Source organism: Echinops telfairi, unplaced genomic scaffold, assembly GCF_000313985.2.
Source record: "Echinops telfairi isolate 266 unplaced genomic scaffold, ASM31398v2 ScPeMD7_2;HRSCAF=8, whole genome shotgun sequence".
Lineage (NCBI taxonomy): Eukaryota > Metazoa > Chordata > Mammalia > Afrosoricida > Tenrecidae > Echinops > Echinops telfairi.
In genome coordinates this window covers 14,910,927-14,929,026 of record NW_022103898.1, presented here as the reverse complement: position 1 = coordinate 14,929,026, position 18,100 = coordinate 14,910,927, and the positions used below count along the sequence as shown (strand labels likewise).

The 18,100-nt window shown below is 52.4% G+C and overlaps 1 protein-coding gene across 17 annotated transcripts in view; it reads right to left on the bottom strand.

Annotated features, from left to right (window-relative positions):
- Window positions 1-3,071: 3,071 nt before the first annotated feature.
- The window catches only part of RBFOX2 (RNA binding fox-1 homolog 2), a 215,200-nt gene continuing 200,171 nt past the window's right edge, over window positions 3,072-18,100 (bottom strand). For 9 of the 17 annotated variants that reach the window (XM_045291747.1, XM_045291754.1, XM_045291782.1 and 6 more), the window contains 4 exons: window positions 13,239-13,270; window positions 9,691-9,779; window positions 9,237-9,309; window positions 3,072-7,989 (listed from right to left, as the gene is read on the bottom strand). In XM_045291747.1, the coding sequence (XP_045147682.1) occupies window positions 7,935-7,989; window positions 9,237-9,309; window positions 9,691-9,779; window positions 13,239-13,270 (249 nt within the window). In that variant the 3' untranslated portion in view covers window positions 3,072-7,934. The remainder of the gene's footprint in view (window positions 7,990-9,236; window positions 9,310-9,690; window positions 9,780-13,238; window positions 13,271-18,100) is intronic. The other 8 variants (XM_045291760.1, XM_045291771.1, XM_045291766.1 and 5 more) reach the window with 1 other exon arrangement.

Sequence of the window (18,100 nt, the reverse complement as noted above, 5' to 3'; positions counted from 1 at the left end):
ATCACGTGGACAAGGTAGCCTGACACCCGTTGAGTAGCACAGATTCTGTGAAATTGGGGCTTCTCAAGCAGCATTTTGAGGACGGTGCAATATGTGCTTTGGAAGAATCCAGAGAAAGACCAGACCAGACCAGAAGCAGGTCAGGCCATTCTTCACTTGACAGGCACTGTGTTGAGAGCATCCACACGGTGTTCAGGCTCGGCCTAACCCATTCTCACGGGCTTCTGTGAGAACCTGGGGGAAGAAGCCAGTCGGGCAAGCAAGTCAACCACTGGACTTGGCCAACGTGGACAAAGATCAGAATGGCCAGGGCTGGGAAGGAAGTCAAGGAAGGGGTGGTGGCAGAGAGCGGTGAGGGGGGCAAGGAGAGGCCAGGAGGATGAGAGCAGCGGGCAGATGGGTCCCAGGGAGAAGGAATAGTGTGGACAAAGGACCTCAGGTGGAAGTGGGAGGGAAGAATGAGAAGGGAGCAGAGAGAGGGAGGGGAGCCTGGAGTTAGCTGAATCTGCAGTCAGGTGGGAGAGGAAGTGGGTGGGGTCGGAGATGCTCCTCGCCCAGGACACACTGGAGGAGGTTCGGACTGTGGCTGGCAGAGCCCTCTTCCTTGTCTGACCTCGGGAACACTCGTGGTTTAGGGCAGGATGATGATTTCTTTCAAGCAGACAGAATTTGAGGAGCCGCAGGGCTGCAGGTGGATGGGAGTCTAGGGCTCAAAAACTGGATGGCCCACAGGTGGATTTGGGAGTCAGTGCCGTACAGGGAGGAGGCCCTGGGTGGCACAGATGTTCAAAGTGCTGGCATACTAGCCAAATGGTTGGCAGTTTAAAGCCACCCAGATGTGATGGGGGGATAGGCCTGGCAGGTTGCTTCCAAATGACATGAGTCTGGAAAGCCCCCAGGCGGCTCTATTCTGCGGAGTTGGAATTCACCCCAGGGAAGGGAACAGGAAACCATACTAGCAGGAGTGGAGGCCAGAAGAGCTCCTGACCCCTTGGGGCTGGGGGGGAGGAGTGGGGGATAGGAAGAGGGAGGCCCAAGCTGGGACCTTGGCGGATGACAAAAGTTAAGGGGTGGGAGGACAATGCTATGAGAAGCACTGGACTGGTGTCAGGGCCAGCTATTGAATTTTCGGCCCAGTTTCTATCAGTCGCACTACAGCTCAATAGAGACGGGCAGAGACTCAGGAGCTGGACCACCTGGGTTTGAATCCTGGTCCCGCCACCTGACCTCCCCCACCCACCCTGGCACACGTCAAAGAGTTAGCCCGTCAGCTTCCCACCTGCTGGCAGAAACATGAGGATGGGCTGGAGACACAGGAGTTGGTTGCTCCTAACTCAGTAGGCGCACCATGGGGTAGGGGTCTGGCTGGGTGCTGTGCACACAGTAGATCTGCATCAGCGGAGGAACTCTGAGCTGGGGGAACCCAGGCGTTTCCTAGCAGGCAGTAAGCATGCACGCACAACCTTCCTGGTCACTTGCTGCTCGCACAGCTCCCAGAAAGGTGCACTCACACGGACACACCCAGCCGTGAAGTGCAGGAGCCCAAAGAGCCATAGGGTGGAGCCCAAGCCCCAAGCTCACAGGTCGGTTGGGAGATTAATAATGTACGTAAGGTGATCTCAACAGTACCTGGTCAATGTCAGCTGTGCCTGCCCACTGCGGCGCGTCGGTGCCGACTCATCACGATCCTACAGGACAGGGTAGAACTGCCCGGTGGTTTTCCAAAACTTTTAAATCTTTATGGGTGTAGGCGCCTCATCTTTCTCCCCAGGAGGAGCTGGAAGGTTAGAATCAACCTGATTCTGCTGCTGGCCACTCAATGGCTAATTCCCGATGCCACCAGGGCTCCTGTTATTAGGGGTGGCAGTAGGGAAGAAAGTGAGGCTTCAAACTATGGATGTTACACAAACTGCTGAAATGACAGATCCTCACTGAATGTTCCCTGTGGGGGCAGTGAGGGCACCGCGCTGAATACAGCCACACTCTCAATCTCCAGCCACTCACGTTCTCTAACAGACTGCTGGGTAAACCAGCAGGGGCCACACGACCCAGGGCCTACCAGGCCATGATTAGGGTGTGTTAGCGGTGGAGGGTTCTGCCCAGGGAAACATCTATTCATGCCGTTAAAAGGACGATGCTGGTGACAAAATGGAGCCCAGATCAGCTGGCACTGGGCAGTAGAAGTGGGCATCCTCACAGCATGCCATGTGGGCCAGTGACCTTCGGAACCCCCGGGGCAGCATGGGACCCTGCTGAACTCCAGGCGGCTGATGCCAGGCCGGAGGGCCCAGCAGTCACTGGCGGTGAATGTGCACTTCTTTGGGAAAGGTCCCCTGAAGGAGAGGCCTGGGAATGCAGTAAGATGATTTTCCTCGCGTGTGAAAAGATGCACGTTTACATGCGAGGGCCTCCCTGAGCGCAGGCACTGGTGGTGGCGGCAGTGGGGCGGGAGCAGGCGCAAGGAGCACCTCTGCCCGAAACATGGGGGCCCTGGTGGCGGGAAACGCAGGCTGCCAACCTATAGGATGGCAGTTCAAACCTACCAGCTGCTGTTCGGGAGAGTCTGCTCCCTAAGGACTGAGCCTCGGAGACCCTCGATGGGGTGACACAGGGTCTCTGGGGGTCTGGGTGACTCGGTGTCAGTGAAGTGAAGCCAAGTAAGTTTACAGACTGTCTGACAGCAGCCTGCCTTTCCCCTCCCCCGCTCAGCTAAGAGGGGATTGGGGAGCGGGGGTGTGGGACTGGAGGTTGGTGGGGAAGGAATCAGGGGGGTTCCAGCGCTGGGTGAGGTGGGGTTATGGCTGAGGCTCGCTGCAAAGGCAGGGTGCATGGTGCACCCCTACCCTGAAGGCAAATTCAGAGGTGATGAAGAAGCAGCTAGGGCAGTAACAGGCTGCAGCGCCAGCAGGACCCCTGAGAACATTGCTGGAAGGTGAGGGGCACCAAAGGGAACCCACAGCCCCAGGACTCTCAGTTTCTTGCCTGTGGGGGATTTCCTTCCTTCCCATCTCAGTCGAGGGTCTTCGGAGACTGCCCCCAGCCCACAGGATGGACACACAGAGGCCCACGCGTGGTGTTTCTCTCTTTTATTTAAAAACAGTGCTTCATTACCATTTGCAAAGGCAGAGGCAGAGCAGCTCCTCCTCCGCTGAGAGTTTATAAAAGCCAGCAACATGATCAATAATTTATACACATGAGAGGAATACAAAAAATAAGGAAGAAAAGCTAAAGAGCTAACTACTCCGACCTTCACAATTCCAGCTACTTGATAGTAATAGGAGTAACCCAATGAATACTGTATGGTCTGAAAGCTACTATACAATATGATTCTTAACAAGAGGGGGATGGGGCTCGGGACTGTCACAATGCCGGCCGCCTGGGGACACTTCTCTGGAGTTACAGGGAAACAGGACCCTGGGCAAACAGCTCAGAGGTCCCAGGGAGGGAATCTGGGAGAAGGCTAGGTGGTCAATTACACAAGCATCCCACATGATGCCCCCCTCCAAGCCTCTTAGGTACCTGCTTTGCCATGGCGATGAGGGGGGAGGAGAGAGACTGCATGTTGCCATGGGGACAGGGGAGGGGAGGGTCTGTGGCAATTGTAGCCGAGACTGGGACTGGGAAGCTCAGAGGCGCAGGGCATCGGTCTGTCCTTTGGGGACAGGCAGACGCCAGTGGCTCTTGGTGAGCTTGGCAGGCCTAGCTTCCGAGTCAGCCCAGGCCTGCTCCGGCTATTCACAAGCAGAATGGTAACACAAGAAAAAGGGGATAAAAACAACAACAACGAAACAATTCATATCCTTTAAGGAAAAAAAAAAAGGACCAATTCATCACTCGATATATAATACAGCCAAAATGAGCTGCGCAAACACGCGGCGCGCACACACACACACTGAACAGAAAAAATACAAGAAAATGACAAGCTGGGAGTGGGGGGTGGGGGGCGGGGCAGGGAAGCAAGGGGGAGGAATTAGACACTGCTTTAAAACGCTTATCAGACCCCAGAAAAACCAAACTTAAAAAAAACCAACAAAACTGTTTTGAAGAATTCCCAAACTTATGGTCCCCCAGGAATCTGGTGGCAGTTAACCGGGGTAGGGTAAGGGAGAGGGTGGGGTCCCCCCAGCTCCGTTGTGGCTGACAGCAGTTCTCAGTTACCGATCCCTGCCAACCAGCACTACCATGGCTGTGTTGATCGACCGTTTTCCTGAGTGAACTGTAACTGGCTACAGTTTCGGTAACGAAAGTGAGAACTCGCTGCTATAGCCAACGGCAATATTTCAGGGCTCGCCCTTACCCCCCACCGCTCCTCACATATTGCCCATCTGCCAGTCTGCTCCTGCATGCACTACACCGGAGGACACACGCAGAGTCTGCTGGGAAAAGGCCCTGCTCTGGTCTCTCGCTCTTTGACGGCTACTGCCTTGCTCATCAGGAGAGCAAGGAGGAGGAAGTACATGGGGAGAGGGAAGGGGTGGGAAGAGGCTTCTGGGAGGAATAGCTCCGAGAAAACCGAGTGTTGTATGCAACAGTGTGTCACCGGTGTGTACTACAAATGGTCAGACGTGCTCAGCAGCATGACACACACCACACACACACACATACACACTCTGACGCAGTCATGTTCACCTTGCCACGATTGGGTTTCTTCCTCTCTTCAAAGGGTGCACACTGGTAACTTAGGCTCTGGAAACACCACTACCCCTTCGCCACCCCAAGTTGAGTCTTGGGGATGAGTAGGAACCGGCAACTCTGGAAGCGGGCCTTGGCGGAAGGAGGACCGTCCACCGGACGCCTCCTCTTTCCCTTCTTGCATGTCTGAGTGCTTCTCAGACTTCCCTCCGCCCGAGGGAAGGGCTTGTCTTGCATACGCTTGGGACTGTGTCCATCCTTAGTGACCCTTCCCTCTCGTCTGGAAGCTGTGCGCCCAACCCTAGGATGGCGGGATGAGCTCGCTTCTGGCTCCAGCTTGAGCAAGTCTGCCCTAAAGGAGTGGTTCACTTCTGAGAGCCGTGCACACAATGAATGCATCTCCAGAAGCGTCCCCAGCCCGAGTCTTTTCAAGCAAAAAAAAAAAAAAGGTTGGCTCAATTCAGATTGTAGCTGGTGGACAGGGAGGGTGGGGTCTGAGACACCCGAGAGCCATAAGAATGATGAACCACAACTGTTTAATAGGGCTGACGGGTGCTGAACCAGGTACGACAGGGGATTCCGGGAAAGACCTAAGGGTGGCTCTCTGGGCTGAAAGAGAGGGTGCAGATCAAGGGTTTCCACTAGAGGCCTCCTTGAAGGAGCCAGGCTCCAAAAGGAAGATGCTTAGTATCAAAGTCTCGGCTGTGGCTACAGAAATGCTCTCAATTCACTCGGACGGTGATTCCGCACCGGTGGGCCCTGGGATTTCCCAAGCAATGTCCTTGATCAAGTCCACAGGAAGCCGAGCGTCCTTTGGATTTGGCTTCTCATGCAACGAGAACCGGAGTCGGGGTCTGCCAGATGGCGGCCTGCCTCTGATGCGAGCTTGGAGTGGCCACAATGCAGGGTCAGTTGCTGTGCTGGCTTGTCTGTAGTGACATTGAGAACCAGCGGCTCTTTACTCCGCTAGGTCTTTCTTAGAACAGGGGGCTGTAGGAAGCAGGCTTACAAGTCCCCCTGCAGGAGCAGCAGAAAGCCACCGGGGATCCGGAGCCAGCCCAGTCTTCAGCCAGAGCCAGCCGTTTGAACGGAAAAACACACTAGGTGCCTCCTGCTCAAGCGTCTGCCTCTTCTGGACCCCCTCCCCCCGCAGGCTCGCCTCTTTCTTGGAAGAAAGCAGAGAACGATGCCCACCCGCCCCCTTGGCCACGGTGGAGCACAGCCTTGCAGAACTTGGCCTCGCTTCTGACTTGGGAGGAAGGCCCCTATTTGAACACATCACATCTCAATCTTTGCCTGACAGTAAGAGAGCCCTCTCTCGCCACACAAACAAATGGGAGAACACAAAGGCCACTCTGCTCCCGTCCCCTAGAATGGTGACAGCCCTGTACACTATCCCCCTCCCCTAACTAAAATATTTATGTACAAACAACAAAAATTGTCTTAACAGCAACAAACCACTTTGGCTCGGGGTGGGGTGGGGAAAGGACCCTTACAGTGACTGCATGGGGCCAGGCGCGGCCTCCCCTCGTGTCTCTGGGAGCAGCCGTCTCATCCCCGGGGGCACTCGTCTACCAGAGGATTGCAACAGTGTCGAGAGCCTGCTATTTTCATCCAGGGATGTGAACCAGTTACGATGCATGGAGGCAGGAGTTAAAACAACAACAAAACCAAACTCACAGCAAGCCACACGCCTGGGTCTCTGAACTACTCCCTCTAGCAGCTCTCCCTCGGGTGAAAGGTCACCCTAGTACCAATGTGAAGAGACCAGGGACCCAGAGACTGCACTTTCCTCTGCTCTAGCAGGGACTTCTGCAGAGGGCAGCGCTCCCCTACTCTGGTAAAGAGGTAAGCAGCTAGGCGCACCTCTCCCCACCAACAGGTCAGATCCTGGCCTCTAGACCCTCTCCTTCCAGGTCAGCGGGAAGCCACTGCCAGGCTCTGCGGCTGGTGTCCTGCGGGCTAGGGAGTGGTCCAGTGCTCAGTGGGGGCTCTGTGGAGGGTCAGGAGAAGCTGGGTGGGCAGCAGAAAGCCTCAAGATTGAAGCGAGGAGGCTGGCAAAGGTTCCGGACGATGGAAGTTCCTATGGCTTTGGAGCTCGCTCGGAGTGCCTCTGCCTCCTTCCACACCCACTCCCCAAGGACAGCTGGTCGCTGACTGTGGGCTGCACCGGCTTCCTGTGTTTGCACTGCATTTACAGATGCCCGAGCACACCACTGGCTCGAGCCGAGTGACCACCAGGCATCTCGCATGCCAGGTCTCGTCCTCACCTGCTGCGGTGGCCTCTCAACCACCTGCACTTGGATTCCTCCGACTGTGTCCAGACCCTGGGAGGACCTCTGGCCACAGGCTAGTCCCCTATCCCTGGGTCCAACACTCCTGCATCCTGGGGACAGGGTGCTAACAACAGGACTGGTAAACTCGGTGGTGGTTCGAGGTGAGGGGAGGTAGCCCGGCTGACGAAAGGAAAGAAGGATCTTTTCCACAAGAAAAAGAGCTCAAACCCAGGGCTTAGGACCTGCAGTCAGAGAGAATGTCTGGAAACACGCATATTCCAATTCCAGAGATGCCGCCGCCAAGGGACCCAGGCCGGGCCTGCCAGATGATGGTTCAATAGAACGGAGAAGACGGGAGGACAGAGGAGAGGAACATCGGCTGTTTAATTCTCCTGCTCTGCAAGCACAAATTCCTATCATCTGTCAGCATGTGGATTCCAGCCACAGCCGAATAGAACTGCCTGCCGAAGGCCAGAAACCGAGGAGCTGAGAACAACCTGCTGCAGAGAGGAAGGAAGACAGGTCCCCATCCCTCCCCCTATGCCTGCTTCTCGCCGTCCCAGCCTCTCAGCACCAGATACACGTGAGTCGTCTGTCTGCTGAGGCCATGCCTTTCCCAGCCCCCACGGTTCCTCCTTCCTCACTCGCTGCCTCTCCCCTGAGGGACAGAAGAAGCTAAGCATGGACAGACAGACATGGAAATGCATTATTTTTTTTAACCACGGTTTAAAAAAAGAAAAAAAAAGAGCCAAAAACAAAACAAACGAAAATAAAAAAGAAAACAACAACCGAAAAACCAAAAAGCACAATCTTTGGAACAAAAGAATTAAAGGCAGAAATTTAAAGGAAAAAAAAATACATATTCAAAGAACATAGTGAGGTATAAAAAAGTATTCTCTTTTTTTGTGTTTTTCTTTTTTTTGTTGTTTGTTTGTTTTTCCTCTTCATCTTGCTATAGAGTTCCTCTACTAGTAAATATTGCAATAGCCAGGCCTCACGAACTGGGGCTGTCCCATGTGCAGGGTCTCACGTCACTTCAGTAGGGGGCAAATCGGCTGTAGCCACCTCGGTATAAACTTGCCTGCAGTTATTAAAGACACAAAGAACAACAACAGGCTGGTGAGAGAAGCGTCACAGGTGAAGTCAAGCTGCTGTTGAAGCTGTGAAGGGGCACATCAGACACTGCCTGTGGGGGGTGCTGCCCTCGACCCAGAGCCTACCATGGTCTCACGGGCTGGAGAGGCTCAGGGAGAGGAGGGAGGCTTCGCTTAATTAACCAGAGTCTAGCTTTCAACGGGTGGGGGGGATTTACCCCGTGAACCATAAAATATTAGGCTGCTTTCTGGAACACACTCTAATCTTTATGCAAGGCGACTTGAAGACGTTTGTGGAAAAATGACATGATCTTCTAATTCCGCTTCGTCCATGAACTTTTTGTATATGTGCTGGCGAAGCGAGCACTCTCCATGAACGTTTTGGAAGCCCATTGGAGAAGTGTGTGTGTGTGTGTGTGTGTGTGTGTGTGTGTGTATGTGTGTTTTGGGAGGGGGGATCTTAATGTACTGTTCTTCAGGGACATATCCTCTCCAGGGCCACTCTGAGTCTCAGCTCACTGATACCTTGTGACCAGGGACATCTGTCCTGACCTCACATTGCACATCCCTAGCTCCTCGCTCATACTTTTCTCCAGTGGGGGGACATGCCACTCAGCCAGCTTCCTTGAAGTCCTCCATGTCACCAAGAGGAGACTGGACGTGAGGACACTGCTGGGAGCACCTGTGTGCGGCTAGGACAGTTTAGTGCCACCGAGTACTAGGAGTTGCAGGTTCATGAAAGTACCGTATTCTGCCACAGATGGTATTGCTATAACATCCTTGAGTACAGTTATTGGTCACCTGGCTATTTCTAGGAGGCCTAGGGGAACTGTGACAGCCCGTGGCACCTAGCCCTGAAACTTAACACACAGTGTGTGTCCTGCAGTGTGTGTGAAAGCTAGAAAGCAGGATGACACCTATCATGCACCCAGTCACGCTGTGCTGCTGGTGGGTCCCAGCCACTATAGGATGCCAACCCACTCCCTTCCCTCACTCACTAGCAGACGATGCCATTATTCAGGGCTGAGGGTCACTGGCTGTTCCCTCCTGCCTCTAGCACCCAGGCTCAGACTACAACCCCCACACAAAGACGGGGCCGTCCAGTGCCTAGCTCGTCCTCCGTGGCTTCAGTAGGAAAGAAAGCTGGGTCCTTCGCAGCCCAGAGCCTTTGTAGTCTGTGGGCACTGAGGCAGCCGGGGGAAGTGGTTTAATGAAAAGAGGTCTGTGTACTCACCACAGCGCCAACTCCATAGCTAGCGGCAGGGGCAAGGGCATGGTAGGGGTCTGCTGTGTACACCCTGCCATAACTGGAAAGAAGAGACGCAGTCAGAAAGCGAGGCAAGACTGTGGTCTACAAATAACAAGTCGCCGCAGGAGGACTGGGGGGAGCGGGGCTGAGCTGCGGGTTTGGAGGTGACTTGGAGTGCTACAGGAAACTGGCAGAGCGGGGGGAAACATCGCTTTTTTCCCAAACGGTGGGACGCCGACAAGGTGTGAAGTGCTTCTAGACGGTGCGGATGAAGGGGAGGTGGAGATGAGGAAGAGGGCAGCCAAAGACGATTCAGAACGAGTGTGCAGAAGCCAAGCCCCTGGAAGCACTGCCTGCAGACCACCCCTGTGCTCAGCGCCTTTGGGAAATGGTGGTGGCCAGTGGTGCTGGGGGATGTCGCGGTGCCTGTTCTACGTACCCGTCGCTGTAAGCGGCTGCAGCGGCTGCAGCAGCGGTGGCTGCGGTTGCAGTGGCAGGCTGTGCATATCTGTAGGCTGCATATCCACCCTACAGGAGAGAAGAGAACTGACTTTACAGCTACCTCTCCCCCCCAGCCACACACGCGCACGTGCGCGTGCACACACTCACACACGCGCACACACACGAGGACAGACAGACACACTGACACATACAAGGGAAGAAAATGCTTCAAACTGCACCCGTCTGCATGTTGCTCTACTGGTAGAAAATTAAGTTCCATGCAATTTGTTACGCATATCCAGAACTTGACTAAACTGGCACTACAGAATTACTTGACGTGGTGGAAGGTTCAACTTTACTTGAATCCACAGGCGATGCCCGTGGAGGCAGCAGTCAGGAATTCGAATGACTATTTCATTGGATCGACGTGCTGCACACGCATGTGACTCGGGCCACGGCGTTTTCAATCACTCATGCATGCAAAAGCCAGACGGAGAACCAGGAAGCTGGAGAACTGAGGCCTCTGACGTGGGCACTGGCGAGGAATACTGAATATGCCCCGGACTGCCACAAGAACAAAACACATCTGTGCTAGAGGAAGTCCAGGCAGAGCTGGCCCACCTGCAGGGATAAGGATGGTCAGACTCTGTCTCACCTACTTTGGGGCATGTTATCAAAAGGGACCAGGCCCTAGAGAAGATGTTGTGCTTGGTAAAGTAGAAGGTCGGCAAAAAAGGGGAAGACCCTCAATGAGATGGACTGACTGACTGCTCGCAACAACGGGTTCAAAAGCTAGCCAGCAAAGGTCGTGAGGATGGCATAGGACTGGGCAGTGTTCTGTTCTACTGAACACAGGGACTCGAATTGGCATCACCCAACAATAATGCCACCTGCTCTCAAATTACGAAACAAAGATAATTTTGGAACTGTATTATTCTATAAGTCTCTGCTAAAACTTTTAGGAGCGGAGATATTTGTAGAAATTTGGCAAATCTTTATGAGATAAACCCAACTGCCACCGTGTTGATCCTGACTCACAGCGACACTGCAGGACAGAGTAGAATTGCTCTCTAAGGTGTCCTGAGATTGTACATCTTTATGGTAGCAGAGAGCTTCACTTTTCTCCCATGGGGTGACTGGTGGGTTAGAACCATCAACCTCGTGGTTAACAGGCCAACAAAACCCACTGTGCCACCAGGGCTCCTTAGCGGACTGACAAGAAGGGTGAATTGTAAATCAGCACATATTACGTCTCTTTTCTTTCTTTTTTTACATATTATGTTTCTGTGCGCTAGCATTAGCGACTCTGATACTCCTCGCATTAATTTGTCACCGAGACTACCCGTGAGAGAGACCGGCGCTCCACGGGCAAGGCCCATATGCAATACTGATGAAGAAAAAGCAATGTAGGCCAGGGGCCAGCACACTGAGGACTGTGAGCCAACACACTTGGCCTGCCAGCTAACTTAGAAAGCAGGCATGACTGAATCCGATGACTGATGGATGCTGAAAAGTCCAGGGGGTGGGGAACCACCTAGACCTCCAACCCCCTCGCCCCGGTGTACACTTCAGAGTCCAGCAAGTCAACCACAACTAGCTGAGGGTCCTTCGGCTGGATGCCAACAGGTCGGGCGAGTGCCCCCACCCTGAGCCGCATCTACGCTCCTCCTCCTGCGGGTGCTTCTCTCCGTGGTACCAACCTCATCTTCAAAAGGGAGACAAACAGGGGTCATCAAAGCAGTTACACTGACTCACGGGCAGCTCACTTCTGAATTCTGCTTAGAAACGTACTTTGCTTGCCACACGGCAGAGGTGGACAGTCCCAGAAAGGTAGAGGCTCACAGTGGGAGGGTAGGCCTTCACCTTAGACCCTCCGCTCAGCAATCTCCGTGTTGCTCCTGGGCTGGGGTGCAGTCTCTCGGGGCATGGTGGCCAGTCAAGGGCTGGGTGCATCACGCTAATTCTGCAGTCCAGCAGTCCCTCTCCCTGCTCTCGGCCTGCCTAAAGGGGCTTCAGGGCTGATGTCACTGCTCACCCCAACAGCCCCACATGCCCAGCCTCTGCAAAGTGGGCTTCCTTCCAAACAGCGGGGAATTGGGGCACAAACGTTGGGAATGGGTCTCTTTTCTCAGCGGCAATGACGGGGGAGTTTGTGTTTGGTGAGGTTTTCGGTCATGCGGGTTAGGGATTCGGAGACCATTGTTGACAGGAGGCTCCCGGAGTCCATCAGCATGAAGGAAAGTGGCGTGCATCCTTTCTTTCTTTTCAAAGGCGAGCCTACTCTGGCACGCCTCCTTCTCCTGCTGCAGAAGGCCAACCAGGGGGCTGTGTTTAGAGGAGCAGCCCTGAGGGCGCAGTGGTTAATGCCCCACCAGTGCTGATGGCAGGAGGAGGAGGACCCAGGCCATAATGTTAGAGTCCTGCAAACCTGTGACGCAGTTAGACTCAAACAGGTCAGAATCGCCTTGATAGCAAGGAGCTATCTTTTTTTAAAAAAAATGTTTAATGGACAGGCATGATCTTAACAAACTGAGGGTATCCATGCATGGTTCCCAAGGGTGGGAAAAATGAAAGGCAACGGGAGCCTGTGGACTCTTAGGTCCATTCCCCAGCATTCCTGCGACTCCCGGAGTTGGTTACTCAGGAAAACAGATCACAAGATGCAAGGCAAGGGAAAAGGCAGCGGGCTCTCATGTTTTAAAAAATAATTTCAGGGAACAGAGAGGTTCGATGAGAAATGGTCTCCCCAAATTCTGCTCTGCTCCCCACTCACTTCTACTGGCTAACCCGAAAGCTTTTCCAGAAGGAACATGAGACCAAAGTGCAGTTTCAAACATGAAGGTTTTCATTACGGGTTCTGAAATGTCTTAAAAAACAAAACAAATCAAAACAAAAAAAAAAAGAACAGGGGCAGGGGAGGGGTGGGAGACAGGGTTCAGGCGTGGGGAGGGGGGATGGCGCCACGTTTATTAATCACATTAAAAACTAAGCATGCCAACATCTGAGCTAAAACAACCAGCAAAATCATCACGTTCAGACTGGTATTGGCTAACTATCTATCCCAGCATTCTCTTGGGACAGCGGTTCGCCCTAGCTCTACCACAAGCTTGGTGAAGTACACAGCCTCAATTACTAGAGCGTGCAGCCACAACGACCTGGTATTACGGAAACAGTCAGTCACCACTTGAGTTAACATTCCAGACCCTAACGACTGGCCCCGCCCCAGCCCAAGAAAGAATCAATCTTGCCCACCCTCGCCCTGGCCCACACCACGATGTTAATAATTATAACAAGCAGTAACCCATCTGTTATATCAGAGAAGGGAACAGAGACGTCACTGAGAGATTTAGAGTGAGATGTTAACATTTCTTCAGCTGACTGCACAAACAAACAAACAAAAAAAAAAGAGGAGAAATAATTCATTTGGAGATATGAAGTCATGAAATAGCTGATGTGTACTGCTTTTAACCATGCACTGATGCAAAACTGAAGCAACCATTAAGAATAAAAATTAAAAAGGACATATGTATTTACACACAATCAGACCTGTTTGATCTGAAGCAGTTTGCAGATTCTATCTGTGTGTGATTTGAAATAAAACAAAAAAATGGGGATTAGCATGGCCACGGCACACCCTGACATAGGAGGGCACACACACAGACAGCTTGGGAGCCCTGGCAGCGAGGGAAGTGTGGAGGGCAAAGCTGACCCAAATGCACAGTGTCCTTTAGAGAGAAGACCCCTAGCCCTTGGTCATTCACCCTGAACTGCTGGCTTACACTGGGGCAGCCCCAGGCTACACGGCCCCCTCGACGAGCCAGTGTGGCAAAGCGCGGCCTGCAGCACCCCCTGGGACGGACACCCGCCTGCCCTCCACAGCACTCATGGATCCTGACAAGAGCCCCCGTGTTTAAGAATTCTATCTTTGCACGATCCTGAACACAACTCTGCTGTTAACTCCCAGCTTTTTCAGAGGCAAATGCTGTTACCTCTAAGAGCTTTTTCCACAGTGACTCCTGACAGTGTCAGAACCCGTTTTCCCTGGTTCCTAGGGATTTCTACACCACTCTCCAGCCCGTTGTCAGCTGGTGAGCGCTACAGTGCTGCCACGCTGACTCCACGCCTTTTCTGCACAGCACTGTGGCCCCCGCGGCCATCACAGGAGGGGGCTCTACATGTCACCGCTCCGGGGTCTGGCCTGTTCCCACAGTTATCCCCTTCATCCTGACTAGAACCTTGCCTTGACTTTGACCACGGTTTTATTTTGGGTGACATTAAAATAGGACTTTGGTGAGCATGTGATGTCAAGACACCTTCTTTCTTCCTGGAAGACAATGACATCATGGGACACTGAGGAGAGCTGTGTATTTCCAGACCAGCAGACAGAATGAACGCTTGTCACCCTGGGTGGTGCACAGGTCTCTGGTCCAGTGTAACCAAGGAGCCAGGTAGGGGTGTGTGTGTTTGTGTATGTGTGTGTGGGGGTGGGGAGGGGGGCAGAGAGGCAGGGGTGTGCGTGTGAGAGAAGGGAGGGAGACGGAGAGGCAGGTGCTGGCCTTCTGGTCACTGAAGCTGTGCAGAGGCCCACCAGCTGACTTTCATCACTCTCAGCCTTGGGGTCTCTCGCCCGGGAGAGGGTCCTACCTTCCTTCGGTCCCTTGCTCCCTCCCCATCCCAGGTAAGAGCACTGGGCTGCATTTCCATGATGGAGGAGAAAGGAGCTTAGGGCCTGTAAGTCAAGCAGGACTTCCCCAAATTTAGTTCCTTTCCAAAATCTCATTGGACAGCCACATGAGAAACGGACTGGACTGTGGAGGGTCTTTCTCCAGCTAGCATCCAGGGAGCAGCAAACTTCCTGACAGCCCACGATTATCCAAGGGACCAGACTGTCCTTCCTTTAAGGAGCAAGACAAGAGGGCAGGGTGAGCTCAGAGTTTGTCTTTAGAACCCCAGCCCACAGGTCTAGCCTCTGAAGGTAACTTTAAGTGCCCGGAGCAGCACAGCCCAATACTGCTGTGGTTTCACGCAGTGCCCAAAGCAGCCAGTGCCCTACTCCTGTCCTTTGCACATTTCTACCACCATAAGGAAAAGACATCCCTAACTGCTAAGATCGCCAAATAGAAAAGACCAGCTTAAACACCGTGGAGAAAAGTGATCGACAAACTGAAAGAGGCAGCAGTGATGGGACAGTGCATGTGACACCCCTGGTGTGGCCAAGCGGCAATGGGCCAGGAGCGCTGAATTTGGGAGGAAGTGCCACTGGGTTGGAAACTTGGCTGTGTGCGCTGCGGAGGTAGCAGGCCTTAGGCCACACGCACAAGTCTGGATTGTCCAAAAAAGCCTCTGTTCCCATCTCTAACGTGGAGCTGGAATGGTTAGTATAATTCCATTTGTTTCACTGCAATCCACAATCTGATTGGTTGGCAGGTCACACTGGCACTCCTACCTGAGGTATTTTAGCGCTAATGATTGGTTCCTGTAAGACTATTCTATAACAGAACACAGGAAGAGCAGTTCAAAAACACAGCTGTGGAAGGAAACAATCATACAAACAAGCCCGCTCAGGGGCCCACCAGCCTTTTCTTTCCCTTGGATGCAAGCATGCTTCTCACAGGAGGGCTTGAAGCTGTTGTCACCCACTGGCAGAGTGGGTCAGGGTGGACTGTGCCTGGCCTATGGGGTCATGATGAGTCAGAATCCACTCACAGGCGGTGAGCTTGGTTTCGGTTAGGTGCCTTTTCTAGGAGGTGGAATTGGCTTGCCGGTCAACGGGTCTGGGCTTTGGTTTGGAGGGCGTGGGGAGGCAAGGTGGACAAAGTGTCTCAGCCACACTCCCCAGTCCTGCTTTGGTGGGTCTCCTTACAGGAGGACCCATGGGCTACATCAGGGCTCTAGAGGAGCGGGTCAGGGACGAAACAGAAAGGAAGAAAACTGCTAGCAGGAACCCTGGTCTACGCCCAGTTCAGGGCTAGGGGTTACCCAGATGGCCAGAGTTCACAGCCTCAGTAGGTAGAGCGCCCATAAAACCAGCACCTTCCCATCTTTCCCTGCTGGCGTCCTCTTCAGGCTCTGGGGTTCCCTGCACTTGTTGTAAGAGATAACCCACCACTCCCTGCATTTCAAGGAAACGAGAACTACACTTGGAGGGACGGAGGCCTACAGATGCGCAGATGTCTGGCGCGGGGAGGGACAAACTCAAGGGGCAGCGGCAACACTGCTTCTCGCTTGCTTCGTGAGGCACCCACCACGTGCGCTCTCACAAGTCCGGAGCAGGCGACAGGGAGTTGACAAGCTGCCTCTCTCTGGGACTCGGGGACCAGCAGCCTCATGGTCACGCTGCTTCTCACCAGTGGGCTCAGATACTATTCCAATACTGGTGAACTTTTCTCTCCAAATTACTTTGAGAGAGGAATGAACAATAATCATTATCAATTCCTTTCACCAACAGGGGCCACTAGTCAGACAGGCGAAGGGAAATAAAAGGGGAGGGGGGAGGGAGAGACAAAGTGTCACTGAATTAATTCCATTTAGTTTGGTAAGGTCGTCCAGAAAGGAGATTGAAAACACCAACAGCAAGTGTTTTCTGGATCACTACAGAAAAACCATCTCTCTCTCTTAATAAAGGCATATATTATGAATTAGGAAGAGATGAGCACTGTAAATAAGTATTTAACCAAGTGAAAGTACACAATACGTTCAAAAAGCTCAAATAAAGATAGAGAAAAACAAATTTTAAAAAGATGTTTTCTGAAATAATCTACATGGAAAAGGCTTGCTGTAAGAGATCAATTTTAAAGAAAATAAATAAGAGAGATGAATTTCATGAATTATGAATACTAATCTAGGAGAATGTGCATGCTAAGATCATCTATAAATAGCTATTTCTAGAAAGGTGTAATTTGGCATAAAAGAGGGATATATTTTCCCAACCATCACGTGTCACCAGAGGTATGGTGGCAAACCAAGAAATGGAGGACAGCGATGAACTTTCAAGTACAAAGGAGAGGTAATAGAATACGGACTAGGTGGGTTGTACGCTTTGCTATATAACTTATGTAATTCTGGGTAAATCATCATTTCTCTAGAACACACCTATGAAGTAAGATGGTTAGAACCCACACAGCTAAGCTTTCCTATGAATATTTCTTACGTTAAGGCCAACTTTGACGAGCTAAGGAGCCCTGGTGGTGCTGTGGGTTAGGTGTGGGCTGCTAACTGCAATGTTGGCGGTTCAAAGAGAGTCTTGGAAACTCTATATGGGATTGCTATCAGGCAGCATTGACCCATTGACAGTGGGCCCGGTTTGCTTTTGGTTGATGGCCTAAGGAACCCAGTGGTACAGTGCTAACCACAATGTTGGCAGTTCAAACCCACCAGCTTCTCCTTGGGACATAGATGAAGCTGCCTGCTACCATGAAGAATGTTGAGGAAACCCCAAGGAGAAGTTCCACACTGTCATATTGGGTCTGTATGAGTCAAACTGAACCCATTGCCAGTAGGTTTGCTGGCCTACTTGAAATAGCATGGGCATGCACTGTTAGCTGGATCCATTTCTTTCTTCCTTTTATTTTCTGGACCAATTCCTAAATCCTGCAACATCCAGAGCCTCCAAATGCATTCTGAAAAAAATACATTGGTTTTTATTAGACAGCCAGTGCCTCTCTGGCAGGCTCTGAAAATAGTTCACTGAGAAGGGCCCCTTAGTGATCGGAGGCCGGAAGGGAGGGCGAAAGCATTTCCAGACAATTCTAACCTATTTCCAGAGCAATTTTCGGCTGGGAAGCTGGTTCTTGTACAACTGACTCTTAGTGACTTGTGTGGTAGACCAAGTTTTCTCTCAGTACAAGACCATGCCGAGAAGTCCTAACAAAAGATTTCCAGATTCAAACTTCCATCTGCTGTCAGATCACGTAGTTAGATCACATGTGACACACCAATCACAGGCTCTCACGCAGGCTAGAGTTTAAAATCACGTTGCATAGGTTCCCGTGGCTGGGAGACTGAACACATTTTGCATATTACTCCAGTGTTTGTCAAGAGAGTCATCTCGGTTGCTAACTAAGTGATTTCTTTGCCCCTGGACAGCTGCTCAGAAGAGAGACCTCCTCGCTGGTTGTGGCTTCACGGCACAGTCCTCCTCCTCCCCCTCCCCACCCTCATCTGCTATCAGCTCCTCGCTTCACTTTCAAGGCTAACACTCTCTCAACAGATGGACACTGGGAAAACCCAAGTCCAGGATGCTTCTTGCCGCCTCTACCTAAGTCAGGGCCACCACGACCTACAGAGGGATGTGAGATGAGAAGACAGGCAGCAAAGGGGAAGAGTTGGTTGGGGCGTGGAGAGTCTGGCCGACGTGTGCAAACAAGGGAGAAGCAGTATGAAGGGCTTCACACCTGCTGACTGCCTCG